Source organism: Oncorhynchus masou, chromosome 31, assembly GCF_036934945.1.
Source record: "Oncorhynchus masou masou isolate Uvic2021 chromosome 31, UVic_Omas_1.1, whole genome shotgun sequence".
Taxonomy (NCBI): Eukaryota; Metazoa; Chordata; class Actinopteri; order Salmoniformes; family Salmonidae; genus Oncorhynchus; species Oncorhynchus masou.
Genome location: NC_088242.1, coordinates 63,380,044 through 63,405,464, shown reverse-complemented (window position 1 = coordinate 63,405,464; position 25,421 = coordinate 63,380,044). Strand labels below are relative to the sequence as shown.

Genomic DNA, 25,421 nt, shown 5'->3' with positions numbered 1-25,421 from the left:
TAAACACACCTTTGAGGTAGAGATTTTGGCATTGCTTATACATTTAACCTGCTACATAGTTGCATTTGTAAATTTGGAGTACTTTATTAGTAGGCTAAATGAATACAAACCTTGAATCGAGTGCTAGAGTACTCTTGTCCATCCCTAGTTAGAAATAAGTCCTTGTGAGACCTCTAAAGCCAGCTCCAAAGTAATACAAGCACATCAAATAATTATCCAATTGCGGGAACATTTGAAAGGAGTAGAAATAGCTGCACACAGTTTCTCTCAAGCCTGTTTGATTTCCATTTTGAGTCTTGAATGTTCCTTCTCTGTATTTTTAGTGGCGCTTACTTCTCTTTTGAAGTTTCTCTGTCAGTGTTGTGTGTAGTTATCATAGCATTTATCAGATGTTTTATGTAGGCATTTTCATCTGACTTTTCTCACTCCTTGAAGATATATGGGGTCAACAGAGTAAAACCCCCTGTGGCCAAAGCAGGAGCTAGCTACACATTCTGTTTCATATGCCAATGATGGAGAACTTCTCTCTCTCCCTCCCTCTCACACTTAGAAGGAATTACAGGGAGTAGCCTTCACCCCTCTCTCTCCTCTTGTCCCCAGACAAACCATTACTCTGTATAATAACATTGGAGCAACGATATAGGCTTGTGTGATTTCTAATGCTACTGATGTGAGGAATAGGCTTACTGCTGTGAAGGTGTGTGTGTGTGTGTGTGTGTGTGTGTGTGTGTGTGTGTGTGTGTGTGTGTGTGTGTGTGTGTGTGTGTGTGTGTGTGTGTGTGTGTGTGTGTGTGTGTGTGTGTAATGTCGAGATGAATCCAACTCCCATTTAATATTCAATGCCCCAGTGAAGCAGGTTGAGAACTCAGTGTTTACTCATTTGGTTAGCATATTTCCAAACCCCATAGAGGGATTTAAGATTAAACATTCATCCCAGTGGGAACATTTTGAATTAGAGAAAAGGCTACATTGAGTATACAATGCGTTTCATCTGTCTTTCTCAAAATGTTTCTATTTCCCTCGATCCCTCCCCCTCACTATTAATTCCAATCTCCTCTTTACTCTTCCTCTCACTCTCTTTCACTCTCTTTCTCTGTTTTTGTTATATCTTTCTCTTCTCAGGACTGGTAATCTGTGTCATCATGGTATTCTAAACTCTGGTTCCGTGTGTGTTTGAAAGAGATACGTGGCAGAGCAGTGTGTGTTTTCCTACCTTATCAGGACCAGAATGTCCTGACAAATCACCAGAAATGTCAGGACTTTTTTAATTTCCTGAATTTGTTACAATGCTATTTTAGGCTTGGGGTTAAGGTTAGGGTTTAGGGAAAATAGGATTTTGAATGGGGATATATTATTACTCCGTGGAGGGAGGGAGATCTTGGTTTGTGTGTACTGTGAAATGAAGGATGATGAGGCTTTGCAGTGTGGGATGTGTGACATATGGCTGGCCAGGAGATAGTGGCTGGAGAACAGCAGTTGAGCTTCTCAGAATTCACACCTCTTTAGTCCATCTCTCCCCTCTTGTCTCCAATCTCTCCCATCTCTCCTCTTCAAATCACGTCTCTTCCCTAATGTCTTCCCTCCTATCCTGTCCTCTCTTCCATTGTCCTCTCTTTTATATTATTTTCCCTCTCCAGTCCTTAGTTTCTTCCCCTCAAATCTCTCCCTCAGGTCTTTCCCCTCCTCTCTTCTTTCCCTCATCTCCTGCAGCAGACAGACAGCAGAATAGATTTGAAGCAGTCCAACTCATGATTTATCATTGGTTGTCCTGACTGTCACAGTCTCAGCTTCTAGTAATTAACCTTTTTCATTAGCCTCCCTTCATTCTCCACTTCATTCTCTACTCAATCTTCCATTCACTGTTATGCACACATTTCACAATGCCACGGCGTTGTTTTTCTGACACCACTGAATGGTTCTCTATGTATGTATTCTGCCAGGTAATTCATTATGAACTGGCTCTTGTTATAGTGTTGCCCTGAATAACAGGTGTCATGGAAAGACAACGCCCAGATCCAGATAGATATATGAAACACACTGGATTAGCTCTGAGGGAGCAACCAAACAATTAGTCTGGATTTCACAATAAACAATTAGCCTGCATTTCAAAGTGAATAATTAGCTTGCATTTCAAAAACACAATTAGTTTGCATTTCAAAATGAATAATTAGTGTTTCTGAGAGAAACCCTAGAGTTTCTGTTTTAATTTGTGCTTTAGTCAGTGGACCAGGACTGCGTCTGCCAGCCAGGGACTCACCATGGAGGTTTGATTAGCCCACTTTGCACCTGTGTGTGTGTGTCGGGGTTCCGTTAGCCGGTAATTGCTGGCTTTTGTCCGAAAATAAAACCCAACGAAAGCTGATAATTAAAATATTGTTGCCGGCCAAATTTACCGGGAGAAAAAACAACGGTAAGCAGGCTATCAGCATGCCACCCACAGGGTTGGGGAGTAACGGATTGCAAAAAACGGATTACATGTAATCTGTTACATGTAAGGGATTACAAAAAACGGATTACATGTAATCTGTTACATGTAAGGGATTACAAAAAAACGGATTACATGTAATCTGTTACATGTAAGGGATTACAAAAAAATGGTAACTGTAATTTGTTATGTTACAAGCAAAAATATTGTAATCAAATATATATTTTACACTTCTCCGTCTCAATCACATTCAAATCAGCATTGAAAGAAGGCGCAAGTTTAAGTTTGTTCCACCTGAGCGAGTCTGACCACAAGTCAGAGACCACTCTGATGACACACCAAATGTGTTTGATGGATTCCGGGAAAAGAGCAGGAATAGCTTTTGTGGGATACAGTCCAAGCTATGTAGGCTACAGTCCAAGCTATGCCTTGCAATGGTGGGACTGCTGTTGGCATCCAAAGATTATCCAATTTGAATAAACGCTTGGAGGTAAGGATGACAGTAGTGGTGTAGTCTACGGCGATATGGATATCACTTATTATTCATATCTACATAGCGCATTGATGTGAATCACACTGCTGCTCTCTCATTTAGCTATTTGCGCCTTACGTATTGTGGTTGTGGATGGCTGTTCACAAATCTAAATGTGCATTTGAACCGAATATTGGTTGAATTCAAGAAGTTTACACTGCCTATCAATCTTTTTTTTAAACCAGTGGACAGCCAATGAAAAATGTGCTCTTGCAACAGCTGCATAGTGCGGATCCCAGCCTATGGAATAAAAGTGGGGCTTTTATTGCTCAATCTAATTCATGCTGATAAAACACTTTTGATAGACTTAAAGGGGAAATCCGTAGTTGCTACATCAATTTTTGGACTTATAAATTATATATATTAATGTAAAGATAGAATTTAACCATTATTATATGAAGTAGAAAGCGATAGGTTAGAAGAAGTCTACATAACTAACCCATAAAGTAAAATGTAACATCCATATAAGGCCAGCTATGTAAACTTTAACATTGATTTATCCTGCCATAGATGTCGTTCAATTGGTAACATACATTTTTGTCTTCTTCTAATGCCTCGTAAGGGGAAAGTAATCTAAAAGTAACTGAATAATCAGATTACGTTACTGAGTTTGGGTAATCCAAAAGTTACGTCACTGATTACAATTTTGGACAGGTAACTAGTAACTGTAACGTATCACATTTAGAAAGTAACCTACCCAATCCTGGCCACCAACCACTTTACAATGTGAGCTGGAGGCTGTATGCATTTTGAAAACATACTTAATGGTTTGAAACCTGAATGTTTTACTTCATATTATGAAGCATGTCTTACCTTGCTTGAAAATCTGACCATAGAAACATGTAGGGAATTATTTTTTAGATACTTCATAGGAGGAGCATGAGTTTCAAGTTTGGGGATTCATTCACTTTATACTACTACCATTTCTACCGATCTGTGTGCCAGTTATGATTTTCCTAATACACATTTTTGTGGAACAGTTTTATTTCAATAATAACATTTTTGTTTCTCAAAACCATTGTCACATGGTTAATCATAAAAATCTTAAAATGATACAAAACTGCATTCAGTTGGTGTCTATTCCACAAGTAACCACCGGCTAAATCTATGACGTTAAAATGCCTATTTACTCTGTTCCATCTAACTTGCACAATCCACTGTCTCATGAGCCCAGCCAGGCACTTTATAAACTTGATGTCACGATCGTCGTAAAGGGGAGACCAAAGCGCAGCGTGATTAGAATACATTCTTCTTTATTGAAGGAAGAACACGAAGAACATTAAACAAAAACAACAAAAACAAACGTGACGCTAATACCAACGAGTGCAGACACAGGCAACTAGACATAGACAATAACCCACGAACCACAATACAAAACAGGCTACCTAAATATGGTTCCCAATCAGAGACAACGACAAACACCTGCCACTGATTGAGAACCATATCAGGCCAAAACACATAGAAACAGACTTAACTAGACATGCAACATCGAATGCCCACTGAAATCTTAACCCTGACCAAACAAAACCAATAAACAAACAACGCAAATAATGGTCAGTGTGTGACACTTGATCTCCACTATAAAAAAAACATCTAGACATTATCTCACATTTCTTTCAGACTAACATTTAGTTTTCAACAGCTGAGTTTGAATTAAACCTTGCTATCTGTCTCTCCAACATTTGCAACAATGTTTCAATATTCAAGTTTGATCTCCAGCTATCCCATAGTAATGAACGTGTCGGGACGAGACAGGCAGGCAGGCAGCGTTTCTTAGCCAGTCAAAATCATGAATCAGCTGGCATCATTTTTATGGATATATACAAAGAAATGTCAATTGAAAAAAGGTCAAATTAAACGAAGTGCAGCTAGTTTGCAGTCTTTCCAGCTTCAGTTTGAAGTTATTGTATTAGCTGTGTTGTTGGCTAGCTCCTCTGGACAACAGTGTCCTAACGAGAGAGCACATTTTCTATGCCAGACGAAATACCGCCACATTAGCTCATTGTTATGTATCCAAATAAACGTCACTAGAAAACAGCTTAAAAATGCAAATGCGGCTACTTTGCTGTTATTCTGGCTGCACTTTTTGACACGACTGTAAATTAGCCGTAGTTGGCTAGCTAGCAAGCAAGGGATAAAAAAAAATGTCTCAACATTTTTCATTATTCTCAAGACACGTTATCTAAACACATATTTTAGATGCTTTTCACTGAAAGATGCAACTCAATAATCAGCAAGGACTTTTGCCACATATGCTGCCTATGAAAGACTTCCTCATATGCCATCGTTCTCCTGTTGTAATCCTAGTCATACAGTATTAGCAACCCATACTAAATTGCTCCATCTTTAGATTCACCATCTTTCTAGGTTTCTAACTGAGATATTCATCTCTGTCATATACCGCTCTCATCAGGTGCAGTGTTTAGAATGTTTTTTCCCCACTAATTGCATTTTGGCAAATGTTTCAAAATGACTTTTTATTGGCTGCTTCCTTACAGGAGTTGCATGTCCTGTTCAGATGAATTACCATAATCTAAATGTGATTTCTGTCATTCTGAGCACTGTTGGAGGATGCCCTAATGGGTTATGCACCCAATACATATGGGTCCGGTAAATATCTCAAATTTCCGGTAAATGTAAATCTTCCAGGTCACATTTTCCTATCGGAAACCCTGGTGTGTTTGTGTGTGTGCATTTAGTACGTACGTCCATGAGCAATTCAGCATATACATTTTTTGGGGATGTGCTGTGTGTGTACGTCAATGCATGTGTGTGTGAGTGACTGTGAGGGCACAGAACATTAAAAAGCACAGCGACAGCAGTCAATGAGCTTCGACTGTGAAGCTGACATTTCCAACTCTGGAGAGTGGCTGACTAAACACTGACTCATCCTGCTGTGTGTGAGAGGGTTTGTGTAGGATGTGAATGTTGATGTGCATTGGGCTGGCTCTGCTTGTGGAGGGTAGGGTATAACACACAACCTGAATTAAAGTGCATGGTGGTTAATCTTGATACTCCCCATCCCGGATCCGGGATCGTGAATAAAGCCTCAGGCTCATTAGCATAACGCAACGTTAACGATTTCTGAAAATCGCAAATAAAATGAAAATAATGCGCCTGCTCTCAAGCTTAGACTTTTCTTAACAACACTGTCATCTCAGATTTTCAAAATATGCTTTTGAACCATAGCAAATCACTAATTTGTGTAAGAGTATGCTAAGCTAGCTTAGCATTTTGAGTAGCATTTAGCATGCAACATTTTCACAAAAACCAGATAACCAAATAAATAAAATCATTTACCTTTGAAGAGCTTCAGATGTTTTCAATGAGGAGACTCTCAGTTACATAGCAAATGTTCAGTTTTTCCTGAAATAATCTTTGTGTAGGAGAAATCGCTCCGTTTTGTACATCACATTTGGCTACCGAAACGAACCGAAAATTCAGTCACCAAAACGTCAAACTTTTTCCGAAATTAACTCCATAATATCGACCGAAACATGGCAAACGTTGTTTAGAATCAATCCTCAAAATTCAGTCACCAAAACGTCAAACCTTTTCCGAATTAACTCCATAATATCGACCGAAACATGGCAAACGTTGTTTAGAATCAATCCTCAAGGTGTTTTTCCACATATCTCTTCATTGATATGCAGTTCGTGGAAGCCTGCTTTCCCCTCAGAATCGCATGGAAAAATACCAGCAGCTGAAAAAGACGCACCAATTTCGACGGAGGACACCGGGCGGACACCTGGAAAATGTAGTCTCTTATGGTCAATCTTCCAATGATATGCCTACAAATGCGTCACAATGCTGCAGACACCTTGGGGAAACGACAGAAAGGGCAGGCTCATTCCTCTCGCATTCACAGCCATATAAGGAGACAATGGAAAACGGAGCCTCAAAAATCCTGCTGGTTTCCTGGTTGCTGTTTCATCTTGGTTTTGCCTGTAGCTCCCGTTCTAGGGCACCCACAGACAATATCTTTGCAGTTCTGGAACATTCAGAGTGTTTTCTTTCCAAAGCTATCAATTATATGCATAGTCGAGCATCGTTTTGTGACAAAATATCTTGTTTAAAACGGGAACGTTTTTCATCCAAAAATGAAATTGCGCCCCTAGAGTTTCAAGAGGTTAAAGTGAATTACAGGTATTGTTATCTCTATCCAACAATTGAGACCAATGTTCTTCCTTAAGAGATAGACATGATTGACACAGTCTCCAATAATCTGGATAGGCTGCTGTGCACTCCCCCTGCTCAGGCACCAGGAAATAGGCTCAGTCTCAGTCAATCCAGCCACTGTGGGCAGGCTGAGCCAAGCTACCAAGAAGAGGGTCTCTGGCTGATTAACTACTGCTTCTGCCAACATCCCCCCAGAACACACACACACGTGTGGTGGTGAAATAAGGGCTCAGACTGAGCAGCTCTGTCAGGCACCACTGAGCTGGAGCCAATCCCCAGAGGCCAATATTGACTCTGTCACAGAGAGTGGAGGCCAGCATAACTCTGGAGGAGAGGACAGAACAGAAGAGAGAATAGGTCTGACACACACACACACACCAGGACATTGAGTCAGGTTATTGAGTCAGGTAGCGTTGGATTATGTTCATTACCTTAACAGACAGAAATCATGTGCTCTGCAATGGACTAAAACAGAATAACTGATAGAGATTAGCCAGAATCTCAGCTGTTGTATGTTCAGTCCTGCTTGAGCGAGAGGGGAAGCGAAAGAGAGACATGGGCAAAACAAGAGTGGGAACAAGAGATTGGGAGACAGTGGGTGGAGAGAGGGGAGACAATCAGAGAGAGTGAGAGAGATACAGAAAAGAGAGAGGTAGAAAGAGGTAGAGATAGTCAGTTAGAAAACTGTGAGAGCGCAAGAAAGAAGAAGCAGAGAAGGAGAGTGTTTAAGGAAAAAGGCCATTTTAAGCTTGGGAATTAGGTTTAAGAGTTAGGTTAGAATTGGGGTTAGGTTTAGCTTTTTGGGTTAGGTGTTAATATGGATGCTACCATGATTACGGATAATCAATAATGAATTGTAAATAATGATAAGTGAAAAAGTTACCAATGCATAAATATCATACCCACCAAGAAAATCCTAACCTTCCCTGTTCTCGGTAATTGTGAGAGGTTAGCATGTTTTGGAAGGATGGTGTTTGTGCATCTGTAACGATTCATTCATGATTATCTGTAATCATCCACATCATGGTAGCATCCACAAGAACCCCCTAGAGTAGATGTCTGAGGCCCTACGAAAATCGAATTGTCATAATAAAAAAAACACCATAAATATCTGTCAGTTTAAGCTTTTTTGCAATTCTACGCGTCCACCTATGTCACACTTCCTCATCTGCTGCGAAAGGTGACAGAACTAGATCTGTGTTTGTCAGACCATGAGACATCCCGCAAATCAGTCTTCTCACAAAATAATCTGTTGTGTCCGAGCGATTTGTCCTTCAAACTAAAGATGAGACTCTCACAAACACGATGGTGTTCTCCACTTTGCTCTATGGCCCCCACAAGAATCTTAGGACTCTGAAGTCGGTTCAGCTGATCTGCCAACCTCTGTCTGTAATATGACTATCTGTGGAAAGGTGAGACTCTCACAAACACATACAGTAGGGCAAAACAAGTATTTATTCAGCCACCAATTGTGCAAGTTCTCCCACTTAAAAAGATGAGAGAGGCCTATAATTTTCATCATAGGTACACTTCAACTATGACAGACAAAATGAGGGGGAAATATCCAGAAAATCACATTGTAGGATTTTTAATGAATTTATTTGCAAATTAAAAAAATATGTTTCCTGATCTTTCTTATACCTCTCAGATATAAAACAGACACTTCAGAACAAACTTCCTTTAGATTTTTTGGGGTGGGGACTATCTGTTCCATGTAGTGAATCTGTTATTCAATGTGTTTGTATGGGCTTCAAGGGGTCTTACAATTCTAAATCAAATACCTAAATGATCCTTGGTATGACCTTCTTAATAAAGAAGGTTATATCCCCCCCCCCCCAGCTTAGACAGGGTTTAGACTGTTATGGTTAATGTAGATGTGTTCAGAAACATATTCTATTATTATTTACAAAAAAGTCACTCCAAAATTACACAACACATTATTGACCATTAATTTCCGCTGGGCACAACATAATCCAAAACACAACCAAAAAAAACTGTGTTTTTGTATTTGTCCAAATGTATCCAGTAAGTTTGTGGAGTCACAAGCTTGATGTAGTCATTGCATGCTAGGAATATGGGACCAAATACTAAACCTTTAACAACATTTAATACACTATAAGTTAAATTGTCCAAACACTTATGACACCTTCAAAGGGGGGTACTGCTTTCAAGTTGTATTAGTTGTATGTACAGGATACACATGGTATACACCCTCCAAACGAAATGCTTAATTGCAGGTTCCTTCTCGACAATGCAACAGCAATAATAAATAAAATATAAGAATATGAAGATAAAGTAAATGGCTAGATACATAAATGAAATTCATTTCTAAATGGTCAAATAGATATGTATGAAAGCACCCTCAAAAGGTGACATTATGTACTATCGCCTCATATAAAACATTAGATCTCAAATCCAAACTGCTGGAGTATAGAGCTAAGTTAAACGTTTTAGCTTCACTGTCCAAATAAATACATAAGGGTATCTTGATTGTAAAACAGTGTGTTTTTGAGCTGAATATTGAGAGTTGAGAAATAAAAGGTATACCTACAGAAGGACCCTCTTCTCTTTAGCATGGACAACAGTAGTTGCTTCCTAAGTTGTGTTTTACCTCAATTGCATTATGAAGTGTTAAAAAACATTTGCACGAGGGAAGAGCGAGAGTGTGAGGTTTTCTCATTAGAGCAGCCAGCCCCAGCGAAACAGGCACATACAGGAATCATGAAGATAACATGCTTTACAGTTTGACCAAATTATGGTTTTAGCCGCCCCAAAAATATAACGTTTGGATTGAGGTGACCAGGTAGAAGGTGCAGCTCGCACCAGTGCGACCAATTCCAAATTGAACTTGCACAGGCAAGTCAAGAGGTTGCAAAATGCGTCTAAAGGGTTGCAGTCTGGAGCCCTGGGTGTGTGTTTGTGTGTGTCACCCTGTTGGTTTCCCTGTGGGTCTGTGTCTGTGCGTGCGCATACGTCCGTATCTGTGTGCTGTGATGCATGCAGTCTGTCAAATCTCTTTTTGTGTTTGTCCATATTTTGTATGTGTTTGTGCTGTGAGTGTATTTAAAGACAAAGGTATGATTGGCTGCGTGACTTGCTTCTTTGTGTGTTACTACAGTGATTCCTCTGAGGGCTCACACACGCTCTCTGTTAAATCAAATACATTTTAATTGGTCACATGCAGATGTTATTGCAGGTGTAGTGAAATGCTTGTGTGTGTGTGTGTGTGTGTGTGTGCATCCAGACTGCTGTTCATTGAGGAGTGTAAAGGTCTCGGTATCTCTGACGCCGTCACTCAACAGATTGGCAGAATTAGTAACGATTCTGTGCTCATTCTCATCTTTGACACACATGAACACAGCATGACTCAAACTACATGTATAGTACAGTATATCTTCAGCAAGATTATTTTCCTCTTATCTCTCTCTTTCACAAACACACCTGAACGCACAGAGCATGAGTCTCGTACTGTCCATTCTGTACTGACAACTGCCATCATGACCCCACTTAAATGTATTTCAGACACACACACACACACACACACACATACAGCTCAGTGTGGATTCCAGTGCTGAGCCCCAGTCTCCTCAACATAGCAGGCAGGTCTCTCTGAGACTCTGCTTGAGATTATCCTATCAACGGGCCCTGAAGAACTGTAATATTCAATGTTTCCCGAAGGACATGGAGAGATGTCGCCGATAGACATGGCCGCTTTGTTTCAGGCTCCTGAGCAACTTTCCAGTATTTTAAAAATGTATTATGTTATTTCTCACGATATTAACCCAGAACGTTCTTTGCATTATTACATTATTACACAGCCATTATTATTACACAGCCAAAATAACTTTGGGATATCAGAGAGGCGGTAACTCATTAACATTTTGACCTGGAATTCAACTTTCCTGAATTGGATCCTTTTTTTGTACCTTCCAGGGCGATTTATCTTATCTCAGAGGTTGCTCCAAGACGCTGCCGGCAGGAAGAGGTATTCAGAATGGACTTTTAGTCATGGCGTGCACACCATCCCCCGCTTCCGAGTATATTACTCACAAATGTTCAGTCCCAGACAATAAAGTAGATGAACTCAGGGCGAGGATCTCCTTCCAGAGAGACATCAGACACTGTAACATACTCTGTTTCATGGAATCATGGCTCTCTCCGGATATACTGTAGTTCTGTCCTTGAGCTGTTCTTGTCTATTGATGTTCTGTATTATGTTTCATGTTAGCTGCTGCTTTTGCATCAGCTATTAGGGATCCTAATAAAAAACAAATACTGTCCCCGTCCATACAGCCAGCTGGGTTTTCAATACATTGTGCTGATAGGAATAAATAAGAAAGGCGGAGGTGTATGTTCCATTAACTAATGGTGTGATCATGATAATGTACAGGAACTCAAGTCCTTTTGTTTGCCCGACCTAGAATATCTCACAATGAAATGGGACCACATTACCTCCCTAGAGATCTTTCATCGGTTATCATCAGCCGTGTATATCCCGCCCAATGCCGATACCACGACAGCTCTCAACTACACTGGACCTGGTGCAAACTGGAAACTGCATATCCTGAGGCCGCATTTATTAAAGCAAATCTGATGAAAATGCTACCAAAGTTCTATTAACAAATCGTACTCGCACTTCAAAAACTCCTGACCATTGTTACTCTCCCTTCTGGGATGGCTACAAGGCCCTCCCCCAACCTCCCTTTGACAAATTAGATCACGACTACATTTTGCTCCTCCCTTCCTATAGGCAGAAACTCCAACAGGAAGTACCTGTGCTAAGGTTTATTCAACGCTGGTCTGACCAATCGGAATCCATGCTTCAAGACTGTTTTAATCAGGCAGACTGGGACATGTTCCAGGTTGCCTCTGAGAATAACATTGACGTATACACTGACACTATGACTGAATTTGTCAGGAAGTGTATAGGGGATGTTGTTCCCACTCTGACGATTTAAAACCTATCCAAACCAAAAACCGTGGATAGAAAGCAGCATTCGCGCAAAACTGAATTGTGCAAACCACCGCATTTAACCACGGCAAGGTGACTGGGAATATGATCGAATACAAACAGTCCACTTATGCCCTCCGTAAGGCAATCAATCAGGAAAAATGTCATACAAAGTGGACTTGGACTTCCTGATGGGCTGCCCCCAGGTGGTGAAGATAGGCAACACTTCCACTACGCTGATCTTCAACACAAGTGCCACAGAAGGGTTCATGCTCAGCCTCCTCCTCTACTCCCTGTTCACCTACGACTGTGTGGCCGCGCACAACTCCAACAACTTCATTAAGTTTGCTGACGACACGACGTGGTAGGCCTGATCACCAATGACAATGAGCCATCCTATAGGGGTGGTCAGTGACCTGACAGTGTGGTGCCAGAACAACAACCTCTACTTCAACGTCAGCAAGACAAGGGAGCTGATCGTGGACTACAGGAAACAGAGAGCCGAGCATGCCCCCGTCCACTTCGACAGGGCTGTAGTGGAGCGGGTCGAGAGCTTCAAGTTCCTCGGTGTCCACATCACTAAGGATTAAACATAGTCCACACACACCAACCCAGTCGTAAAGAAGGCACAACAAAGCCTCTGCCCCCTCAGGAGGCCCGTCAAGATTTGGCATGGGCCCTAATATTCTCAAAGTTCTACAGCTGCACCATTTGAGAGCATCACAGCTTGGTATGGCAACTGTTTGGCATCCGACCACAAGGCGCTACAGAGGGTAGTGCTTACGGCCCACTACATCACTTGTGCCATCCAGGACCTCTATACTAGCTGGTGTCAGAGGAAGGCCCTAAAAATTATCAAAGACTCCAGCCACTCAAGTCATAGACTGTTCTCTCTGGTACTGCACTACAAGCTGTACCGGAGTGCCAAGTATAGGTCCATGAGGCTTCTAAATAGCTTCTACCCCCTTCCTATTGCCTAATCACGTTACCCCTACGTACCACATTTACATCGTACCCTTGCACATCGAAAAGGTACTGGTACCCCGTGTATATAGCCAAGTTATCGTTACTCATTGCGTATTTCTTCCTCGTGTTATTATAAAAAAATGAATATTTTTTTTTCCTCTCTGCATTTGTGAAGGGCCAGTAGATAAGCATTTCACTGTTAGTCTACACATTTTACATTTTAGTCTCTCTTATCCGGAGCGAGTTACATCAACAGATTTCTTTTACCTAGTCAGGTCAGGGATTTGAACCAGCGACCTTTCGGTTACTGGCCCAACACTCTTAACCGCTAGGCTACCTGCGCCCAAAGACACTTGTTGTTTATGAAGCATGTGACAAATAGAATTTGATTTGAGCAGTCAATGAAACAGAACTCTGCAGGGATTTGGTATCAGATATTGCCAGACTGACAGTAATGTTGGAGGCCACAGACAGAAGGAACTGTCCGACTGTGTGGAGGACAGAGGAAGGGTGTAGTGTACAGAATATGCCTTCCCCTAGCCTTAAAAGCTATTTTATGAGTGAGTGGTATTGTGGACTCTGTCCGCAGGTACCACATTGGGACATTTCTGTGTCACGTGTCCGCAGGTACCACATTGGGCCATTTCTCTGTCACCTAGTGGAGGTTTTGTAATGAATTTGTCTGTCTCTAGCTGTCTGAACATGTCATGTGTGTGTACATGTATGCCCTCGTGCTATCGATGTGTTTCTTTGGTTTTCATTGGGACTTGATATCAGTATCTCCAATGTTCTTTTTCTGTGTCTGCAGGTGTTCAGGGATTATTATCACTTCCGTCATCACACCGTAGTGAAGAAATCCCTATCAGGACACAGGGGAACATATGTCCGACTGCAGAAGGAACCACAGGTATGTTACTGAGTCATAAATATGCAAATGTCCCTCCAAACCATACAATAACAGCTGGACCTGTCTGTGTTTGCATTCTTATTTTGTGGCGCGTATTGATTTTATCCAAATGTTAATGAGAAGAGGAATCCTGACATTAGCCCATCTGTTACACAAGGACGTTCACAGACCCAGAAGTTTGCTTTGTTTAGGCAGCTGGCTGTAACTGCGTTCTCAGCTCTCTCGACAACAGAGAACAAGTATTTTTCACCTCGAAGTCGGCTTGTTCTATTCAAATCCTCCAGCATAATTGTGCATCAAAACTCTACTTTTCAAGTTCAGTTCCTCGAGCATGCTCTCATTCTGCCTTATGCAGTACAGTTACAGGCAGAACTGTATTGTTTCGATCAATAATCATTTCGTCAAAAATAACTATGACAAACGAATGACGATAACGAGACGAGATGCAATGAATTTTTTTTGATAACTGTAGCAAATTTCATTTTAGTTGACGAAAATGTGACGAGACGAGAATTCCACTTGAGTCTAATGGACATTTCATTTGACAAGAAGCTCCTTCCTCATCACTTTTTTCCCCGGTCTGATGCATGGTGTGATTGAGCTTATCTGCACGGCTCTCCCACTCAGCTCCCGGGCGGTCACTCCAGTCACTCGTCAATCTTTTGATCTGATGCTCAGCCAGGACATAATTGTAACTAACCTAAGCTAGAAACAATCATGTTTACACTCTATGACGTGTAATCTAGTGTGCTGGGGTATTTGGGTAGAGATCAGGCCTTTATGTAGTACTACTACTGTAAATCTAAAGGGAGTTATCCCTATGCTAATTCTGGAGGACTCTTGTGTTCCAAAAGCCCAAATACAGATGTAGGATCTTAATTTGAGCCATTTTGCTACAGCAGGAAAATAATCCTGCAGCAAAAGGAAATGTGGATTACAATTATTGGAGAGAAAAAACAAGCCTTTCTAAACATGGAATACACTACAAGTTTACATTACAAAGGAGTAATTAAAAATGAGTTCCTACATCTGTATGCACCCTGATGAAAACGCTGGAAGAGCTTGACACAGCCCCAGGCTGTTGTGCCCACGCTGCTTTCTGGACCTGGACAGTGTGTTAGCTTTAACCCTAGCCTCTCCAGTCCTCAGGGCTTCTGGTAAAACTTCCCCTTAGCACAGATGAGTTGTTCCTCCAATTCGGTGCCTTTTGAAAGGAGTCACTTGGTGTAACTTTATCTTCATGAATGACTTTGTCAAAGCAACAAAATAACTAGGGCTTTAAAATGATGGTGAAAACTTGGAGAAATGATGGGGTTAAGTGGATTCAAATATTCCTAGAATCATAGTGGAAGGACATTTCAAAGTGCTGTTTTTAGGCACTTTAGCAAGTCTTTATTTATATTAAAAATGAGGTTTAGGCCTCCCGGGTGGCGCAGTGGTTAAAGGCGCTGTACTGCAGCGCCAGCTGTGCCACCAGGGACTCTGGGTTCTCGCCCAGGCTCTGTCGTAACTGGGAGGTCCGTGGGGCGACGCACAATTGGCATAGCGTCGTCCGGAGGGCTTGGCCAGTAGGGATATCCTTGTCTCATCGCGCACCAGCAACTCCTGTGGCAGTCCGGGCACAGTGCACACTAACCAAGGTTGCTAGGTGCACAGTGTTTCCTCCAACACATTGGTGCGGCTGGCTTCCGGGTTGGATGCGTGCTGTGTTAAGAAGCAGTGCGGCTTGGTTGGGTTGTGTATCGGAGGACGCATGGCTTTCGACCTTAGTCTCTCCTGAGCCCATACGGGAGTTGTAGCGATGAGACAAGATAGTAACTACTAACAATTGGATACCACGAAATTGGGGAGAAAAGGGGGTTTAAAAATTTTTTTTACATTTAAAAAAAATTAAATGAGGTTTATTGAATTCAATTCTCCATGTGGTCTATACTAAAAGGCACTTCTTTTAATATAACAGGCTTTTAAAATGCAACATTGGTGCACGATTTCTACTTAAAATATAAAAGGGTTGGGTCCAGAATCAGCTTTCATCCCAATTTAGGCCTCTTTACTTTGACGACACAAACTAGGTCCAGAAGAGATACTTGTGTAGTTTAAAGAGACGGCTCTAGATTCAAATCTCTCTTTAATGTATGTCTCCCACACGACATCCGGAGGTACGGCGGTGGTGTGGAAGACAAACCCTCTGAATGGTTCAATGTTAAGACAACGGCTCTCCCACACCACGTCCCTGTAATAATTACCCCAATTACCCTAATACCACTAGACAGCATTTTTGCTCTGTTAGCCAAATTGAAAATGAAAGGCTTGTAAAATATTCACACATTTGTGAATCATTGCATTAATCAAGTGTGCAACATTATGCACAATATGGTTTAGATGAGAAGCTCATGTATAGTTTGAATTGCTGTCCTTATTTGGTTTGCCTGTCTACTATGGAATTTACGGTATGCTAATAGCTGCACTCACACATGAAGCAGGAATGTGGCTTTGGCCACACGACCTCCAAGGCTAGTGTAAACAGAAAAACAGAACATCTGATGTTGAAGAGATAGATCTCACTAGATATATTTTACTACATAGGGCAACTTTGTCACACACATACACACACAGAGAGAGAGGGATTAGTTCCCCCCCCCAGGCTTCAGATGAAAAGGGTTCAGGCTGGGGAACAGCTTGTCCAGGGTAACCTCGTTCTAACAGAGCCTGCCCAGGGCGAGGCCAGGGGCACTCTGTCAGACAGCGACCACAACAGTAGAGTTGCCAATACACTTAAGAAAAGGTCAAATGTGTGTGGGTGCATGCACACCTGTTCTAAATAAAACACATGAATTGTGTTGGGTTTGTGTGTGTTTTCCCCAAGATGGATGTACAAAGTAGGGTTTCATCTGAATATTAATGAACTCAATGTCTTTGCTGAACATGGAATAATACATAGGAGAGAACTCTATGTTTGTGACGGTATAATGTAAGGATTAGGCAAATAATGCATGTAAAACTTCAGCTATCTCCTCTGATTTAATACTAGACCTGTCTCTCCCATTCATCACATTGTCTCGTGTCTTCAGCCCTGCCTGGCTGACATACTGCTTATGTACATTTGCTTTGAATAATCACACAGCGTCCCATAACCCCTGCCATTAACCCGGGGAGTCTTTGTCATTAGGGATGAGCATTTGAAATGATTTCAAAATTGGAATAATATGTTATTTTTTCGGATATCCAGATAGTCGAAATAAATGTGTTTTAAAGGATTTTTCATTATTTTTAACTTCAATGGAGACTTGCTCGCACGAGAGAGGGGAGGGGCAAGATAGGAGCAGGGGCCTGTGTGTGTCACAGTCTGTGTGTGGCACAGAGGGAGAGAGAGAAAGTAGCGAATCTGACTTGTGCTTTCATACCATCTGTTAGTGCCTGTATGGACTGCATCAAATTGTTGTAAAGAAGCTAGCTAGCTACCGTAGCAAGGCTAATTGAAGCTATTTAGAGGCTTCCTTGTCCTCATATGAACTCCATTCATATGAAACAACAGCCTACCTGTTAGTTGATCATTGTAGCCTACTTCTTCTCATTTAGCCAACTTAATTCCTTCATTTTAATTCAATTTTAATTAGAAATCTCCCTCTTCACTTGTCACACATGGAGCCTCTGACTGTAACGCCACTTTTTTGACTGACAATAACAATAAGTGTGGAGTGTAATCATTAAAATTATTGTTTTATAAACATTTTAAATGTAATGGTCTATCCTTGTAGGCTATGTAGTGATGTCACATTTGTATTGAATTACAAAGCCTTTAAAAATAAATATATTTGTATAACTGTGCCGTCCCTATTTATAATCGCCTCCTTTCTCTCTCTTTTCCTCTCCTCTACTCTCTCTCTCTTTTCCTCTAGTCTCTCTCTCTTCCTCTCCTATCTCTCTCTTTTCCTCTACTCTCTCTTTTCCTCTCCTATCTCTCTCTCTCTTTTCTTCTCTACTCTCTCTCTCTTTTCTTCTCCTCTACTCTCTCTTTTCCTCTCCTCTACTCTCTCTCTTTTCCTCTCCTCTACTCTCTCTTTTTTCCTCTCCTCTAATCTCTCTCTTTTCCTCTCTCTCTCTCTCTCTCTCTCTCTCTCTCTCTCTCTCTCTTTTCCTCTCCTCTACTCTCTCTCTCTCTCTTTTCCTCTCTCTCTTTTCCTCTCAACTCTCTCCCTCTCTTTTCCTCTCAACTCTCTCTCTCTCTCTTTTCTTCTCATCTACTCTCTCTCTTTTCTTCTCATCTACTCTCTCTCTTTTCCTCTCTCTCTCTCTCTCTTTTCCTCTCTCTCTTTTCCTCTCAACTCTCTCTCTCTCTTTTCTTCTCATCTACTCTCTCTCTCTTTTCTTCTCCTCTCTCTCTCTTTTCTTCTCAACTACTCTCTCTCTCAATTCAATTCGCTTTTTTGTCATGACGTAACAATGTACATATTGACAAAGCTTATTTTGGATATTTACAATATAAAAATAAATAAAAATGAGAATCAAATTGTCAATGGGACAACAGTAACAACAATAACCAAGTTTCAAAATAACCATACATTCAACAATAACAATAAGTATACAGTAGAGGACATGTGCAGGTTGATTGGTCTGTCAGACACTGTCCAATAATCTTATGGCAGGCAGCAATGTAGTGCGCTGCCAACCCACAGCTCTCTGCGTCCTCCCCCAACAGGACGGGTAGCCTATCCTCATCAGAGCGGTCTTTGAAACCTTGAATAAGGGAATGCCACTCTCTAATTGTTTTATATTTGTTTTATATTTTTGACATGGAAATGCAGCTCCGTCTCAGGTTCTGCTGTTGTGCAGTGGTTGCACAGCCTTTCCTCTACAGGGAGCCAGGTTTTCCTGTGTCTATCCTTCTCAATGTCAAGGCTGTGCTCACTAAGCCTGTACTTTGTCAAGGTTTTTCTAAAGTTTTGATCAGTAACCATGGTCAAATATTTAGCCACGGTGTACTGTCAATTTAGGGCCAGATAGCACTGCATTTTGCTTTGTGCTTGTGTTTGTGTTTCCCAATAAGCAATATAGTTTTGTTTTGACTGTGTTGTAATTTGGTTTATCCTGGTTGATTGGATGTTCTGGTCCTGAGGCTTCAGTGCGTTAGTAGAACAGGTTTGTGAACTCAGCCCCAGGACCAGCTGGATGAGGGAACTCTTTTCTTTGCTCAGCTCTTGACATTACAGGGCTTGGTAATGATATGAGAGGGGGGTCACTGTATTTTAGATGTTTAGTGGATATTGGCCTAATTCTTCCCTGCATGCATTGTTTGTAGTTTTACTCTGGACATGTAGGATAATCTTACAGAACTCTGCATGCAGGGTTTCAATGGGGTGTTTGTCCCATTTGATGAAATCTTGTTTTGCAAGTGGATGGACCCCACACCTCGATGCCATAAAGTGCAATTGGTTCAATGACAAATTCAATTAGTTTTAGCCAAATTTTAATAGGTATTTCAATTTGAATTGGCTTTTTAATGGCGTAGAATGCCCTGCGTGCTTTGTCTCATTCACTGCCTCATTAAGGTGTCCAGTTGAGCTTATTTTTAAACCTAAGTAATTGTAGTGTGTGCAGTACTCTCTCTCTCTCTTTTCCTCTCATCTACTCTCTTTCTCTTCTCCTCTCTCTCGCTCTCTCTCTCTCTCATCTTTTCTTCTCATCTTCTCTCTCTCTCTCTCTCTCTTTTCCTCTCATCTTCTCTCTCTCTCTCTTTTCCTCTCATCTTCTCTCTCTCTCTCTCTCTTCCTCTCATCTTCTCTCTCTCTCTCTCTCTTCCTCTCATCTTCTCTCTCTTTCTTTTCCTCTCATCTTCTCTCTCTCTCTCTCTCTTTTTTTCTCATCTTCTCTCTCTCTCTTTTCCTCTCATCTACTTTCTCTCTCTCTCTTTTCCTCTCCTCTACTCTCTCCGTGAGGGGCAGAAGGAATCGATATGTTTCAGGGCCTCACCGTTACTTATTGCATACTTAGGAGGGGATATTTGCAGGCCCTACTCTCTCTGATCTCCTCTTGCTCTGTGGAGTTTGTAGATGACACACACACACACACACACACACACACACACACACACACAGTGCAGTGATTCTGGAGGCTGTGGCAGTGGCCTTATGGTTTATGTATCTCCTCTCTCTATAAGCCAGACACAGTGTCTAGCAGCCCAGCATTAGATTTGCATTTGTTTGACTGTAGTTAGCTTCATGTCCTTTTTTCAATAAGATCATTTATTGGGCTAGACACTATGACTAGACAGACACTAGACAGACACTACCCACTGGACCACATATATCGAGCAGAAAGTTCTGGCACATTTGCCTACAGCAGGGTGATGAAACACACACACACATACACACAACTTCTCAGCAGATTAATGAGATTTGCCTCCTAACTCTCACTTTAGATGTTGCTAAACTAACTCCGCTGGACAGTTTGTAAAGTCTGAATGCGGCTGTAGGACCTTAGTGTTGACGGCCACATGAAAGCCAACGTGGGAGGCAGACTGTGGATAGTTGTCTCTTATGTCATGGTTGTTTCATTACCAGAGCTAATGGGTGTGTGTGTGTTCCTCTCTAGGTGCGTTGGGTGGAGCAGCAGGTGTCGAGGCGGAGGAAAAAGAGGGATGACTACAACGAACCTTCCGACCCCAAATTCCCCCAGCAGTGGTACCTGGTGAGCAAGGTAGTAATAATAATAATTTACTTATTTTATATAGTGCTTTTTTTTATTCCAGAAAGTATCTCAAAGGCACTTTCTCAAAAGTAAAAGTCAGATCCCCCATAACACTGTACCCTCTATACTGTACCGAAGCCAGGAGTTCTCCCTTGTTAAACACATTGGACAATTTTAATTAGAACCTCTTTAACACCCCTTTGATATTATCTCAAATGTATAAGATAGCAACATAAATACCTGTAGTGATATAGGGATTAAGCCAAGGCAGCTGTGTTAAATGCCTCAAGGAAAACAAGATCTAATCAAATGAGCTAATTGAATAGCTGTCTCCGGGCATTTAGAGTACCCGTAGGGAAACGATAGAAATGCACTTCACTGCTGTTTACCCCGTTCACACCTTCAGACCAAAGAAACCTACTGCCGTACAGAAAGGGCAGGATGTTCAGACTATTTCAGTGAGAAACCAACTTTGTTTCCCCCCAGTCTGTAAGTCTCTTGATATTTCGCTGAACCAGCTGGATGTGCTGCCTGCTGAGAGCACTCATCACCTGGGTATCGTTTATCAAACTGAATGTCGTCAAAAAGTTCTAAAGGGCACTTTGTTTACTTCAACTGTCAAGGCCCAAGTTTATTTGCCATATGTAATGAATAGTTGATGGCAATGACTACATGGAAATAATACATTGTCTGCAGGCAGCACTGGAAGGACAGTTTGTCAAAGTTGAAAGCTGATTAACAGGACTGTGACTCTGTTATCAACCGGTTTTCATTCATCAATATAAATGTCACCAAATGCTCCTCAGTTTGTCATATGTTGGAAAGGCTCCAGATCAGAGCTAATGAAACAGAAGGCCATGATGAAACCTGTAGCACTGTTGCTTTCAAAAATAGACAATGTCCGTCCTCCTTCTCTCATTTTCTCCTTCTCATAGGCTCAGGGATGCTTTTGAATTCCCCTTATCCTCCTCCTCATTTTCTGAACTAAGCCATGTGGGGATGTGAATGGATTAATTCCAGCATTGACTGGGCCAGACATAAATCACCTGTGAATGGAAGGCTGTGAAACTACCTCTGTCATTCAGCATTACTGCTCTAATCGGCTGAAGGCTCTGAGCCTGTTCGGCTGTTTGTTTGAGGCTGTTCCACCGTTCCTCTAAAGCCAAACGCGGGAGGATTGTTTGTAATGAGGTTTGCATGGGATGAATGCAGATGTTATAGGGTGATATTGCACACAAGCCTTTTGGACAGTGTATACTAACCTTTTATTTGTCCTGTCTGAGTATTTCCTCATGGAATACAGGGTTTGCACATAGTAGGTACTGCCATAGACTGTTCAACTAACGATTGAAAATAGTTACAAAATGTGCTTCCTCATAGGCTGTATAAATAAGACGACATTATACTGTATGCCTCAAGGATGACACAAGCAGGAAATAACTGCCTTAGTCTGTGTAGTCCCTTAGACCATGTCAGCAGCACAGTGGCTTCCCTGGGGCTAAAGGCCCTGACTGTGCATTGGCCCAGCAGGATGATTGCCTTGTTAGGAGAAATCAGCAGGGAGGTTTGGGAGGTGGAAAAAGGACCCCTAGGGGGAAGCATATTTTTTCACTCTACCTCTTTCACTCTGTTTTTCGCTCTGCCTCCTTCCTTCTTTCACTTTCTCTCTTTTTTCTATATTTTTGTCTTCACTCTGCATCTATCTTCTACATTTCACTCTTTATCTGTCACTTCCTACACATTCTCCTCTGCTCTATCTCGCTTCCCTCTCCTGCATTTCTCCCTGCTGGTTAAAGTGGAGCTGTTTTTATAATTCCCCTGAGCAAGGTAAATGCTCTCATCAGGATCTCTCACTTATTCATATTTCCAGCTGCAGGCCTGCTTCCTCTGACAGGGAAATTATAGTCAGCCCCTGCTCTGTTCGGCTTAGCCCCGCCAAAGAGGCTTCTCAGAGACACACTGTGTGTCAGACGCGGCGCCAGCATAAAGTGACTAAGGGGGCAGTTGAAATCGCTGATATCTAGGCTAACCTGGGCTGGCTCCTCTGTTCCAAGATCATCAGAGATGATAGTCTGAGATGGAAACTGCTGTGGAGCCATTGTCCTGGCGGAACTTGTGGAGGCGTGGGGAGGAGACGTGGGTAGGCTCTGCACATGGAGCTAGCTGGAACTCGGTGGGCATCATCGCTGCTGGGCTGAGCGGCAGCCTCGGTGGTATGATGCTGCTGCTGCTCATCGTTCTCCTCCTCCTTTGTTTGGGTACTTTGGCAAAGGCCATTTCTGATATCCATTGTGGCAGATTAGCTGGTTCAAGTTGGCTAAATAGGCCAAGGCTAATAACACGAACACGTTTTACAGCTAGCTAGCTGTCACGCCCTGACCTTAGTTATCTTTGTTTTCTTTATTATTTGGTTAGGTCAGGGTGTGACAAGGGTGGTTTGTTTAGTTTTTGTATTGTCTAGGGGTTTTTGTATGTCGAGGGTTTTTTCTAGTCTAGGTGTTTATATGTCTAAGTTGCCTAGATTGGTTCTCAATCAGAGGCAGCTCTTTATCGTTGTCTCTGATTGGGAACCATATTTAGGAAGCCATATTCCTTGATTATTTTGTGGGTTGTTATTCTATGTTTAGTTGCCTGTTTGCACGAGTCATATAGCTTTATGGTTCGTTTTGTATAGTTTTGTTCAGTGTTCGTTCTTTTCATTAAAAGAGTTATGTACGCTAATCACGCTGCGCCTAGGTCTCCTCATTATGACGACCGTGACACTAGCTATGAGTGAAGCAACTTCAACGGTAAACTTGACCCCGCCCTTATCAATCAAAATCAAATATTACAGGTGGTGGCATATGACGTTATTCAGCTACCGTAGAGATGAGAAGTGTTTTTTCCCCGCTTTTTGTAGAAACCCAAAGGAGCATGCATAACCGGCCAGTGGCTTCCCATAGCCCCCCAATACACACCGCTGCGCGCTCTGTCCACTGTGCTGATTTTTTTGTGCCAACCTGTCACTCAATTAGGACTGTCCCCGACTAAAAAAATCTTGATCGACCAGGAGTCGATTGGTAGAAATGTTAAAACGTGTTTTTCCATGTATTGACAAATTCTGTGTTTTAATCAAATCAAATATATTCACTGAGCTTGTCTGATGCTTTAAACAAACGGTTTGATTAAATAATTAAGACACCCAAATGACTAGAGGGAGTCCGACCAGCAATTGATTCGTTTTTTTTTAGCTAGGCAAGCCAGTTAAGAACAAATTTATTATTCACAATGACAGCCTACCGGGGAACAGTGGGTTAACTGCCTTGTTCAGGGGCAGAACAACAGATTTGTACCTTGTCAGATCGGGTATTTGATCCAGCAACCTTTCAGTTACTCTAACCACTAGGCTACCTGCCGCCCCTGATTGTGCCGGGCCAGGCTCAGACTTGCTGCGCTGTGTAAAAAAAAAAAACAGCGAGTGACTGTGTGACTAGCACCATTTGTGTGTCTCTCCTGCTGCAGCGACCACCACAGAACGTCAGTGTTTATCGAGCTGTACTTGTTGCTGAAACTGAAACATAATTGAAGACATTTCTGACTGAAAAGTTCCGTTACCAAAACCCCTCATTTGTTTAGGAAAAACATTTAAATTAGTTTTTACCTCCTCTCTGAACCGAGCCCAGAAATGCTCCCTGGTCTTGGTCTTCTCCACCTGGCCTCTCCCTCTCCTCCTCCTCCTCCCTCTCTAAACCCGAGCCCAGAACTGCTCCCTGGACTTGGTCTTCTCCACCTGGCCTCTCCCTCTCCTCCTCCTCCTCCCTCTCTGAACCCGAGCCCAAAACTGCTCCCTGGACTTGGTCTTCTCCACCTGGCTTCTCCCTCTCCTCCTCCTCCTCCCTCTCTGAACCCATTGGGTCATCGAGGTCCTGGTGGAGTTGGCTCAGAAATAAACACATAATGCTGTACACTAGTACAGACTAAATATGCACTATTTTTTTTTTGCCCTTAGACTAATTAAAGGAAAGTTGACTAACCATGTGGTGTATTATATAGCCACGGCTTCAGTCTGTCAATTTTAAGCCAGTTTGGGTCCCATCCGGATTGCCGGTGGTGCGCACTTGGCCTTACTTGGCTTTACTCCTCTCTCCTCCTCCTCTCCTTAATTATTCAGACCCTTTGCTATAAGACTCGAAATTGAGCTCAGGTGCATCCTGTTTCCATTGATCATCCTTGAGATTTTTCTACAACTTGATTGGAGTCCACCTGTGGTAAATTCAATTGATTGGACATTATTTGGAAAGGCACACACCTGTCTATATGAGGTCCCACATTTGACAGTGTATGTTAGAGCAAAAACCAAGCCATGAGGTTGAAGGAATTGTCCATGGAAACCCGAGACAGGATTGTGTCGAGGCATAGATCTGGGGAAGGGTACCAAAATATTTCTGCAGCATTGAAGGTCCCCAAGAACACAGTGGCCTTCATCATTCTTAAATGGAAGAAGTTTGGAACAACCAAGAAACTTATAGAAGGACAACCATCTCTGCAGCACTCCACCAATCAGGCCTTTATGGTTGAGTGGCCAGACAGAAGTAACTAAAGTAAAAGGCTCATGACAGCCCACTTGGAGTTAGCCAAAAGGCACCCAAAGGACTCTCAGACCATGAGAAACAAGATTCTCTGATCTGATGAAACTAAGATTGAATTCATTGACCTGAATGCCAAGTGTCACGTCTGGAGGAAACATTTACATTACATTTAAGTCATTTAGCAGACGCTCTTATCCAGAGCGACT

The 25,421-nt window shown here is 42.0% G+C and overlaps 1 protein-coding gene across 2 annotated transcripts in view; it reads left to right on the top strand.

The window, feature by feature from the left end:
- The window catches only part of LOC135524269 (furin-like), a 174,773-nt gene that overhangs the window by 80,240 nt on the left and 69,112 nt on the right, over nucleotides 1–25,421 (top strand). For both annotated transcript variants that reach the window (XM_064951670.1, XM_064951669.1), the window contains exons 3-4: nucleotides 13,862–13,960; nucleotides 20,552–20,656. In XM_064951670.1, the coding sequence (XP_064807742.1) occupies nucleotides 13,862–13,960; nucleotides 20,552–20,656 (204 nt within the window). The remainder of the gene's footprint in view (nucleotides 1–13,861; nucleotides 13,961–20,551; nucleotides 20,657–25,421) is intronic.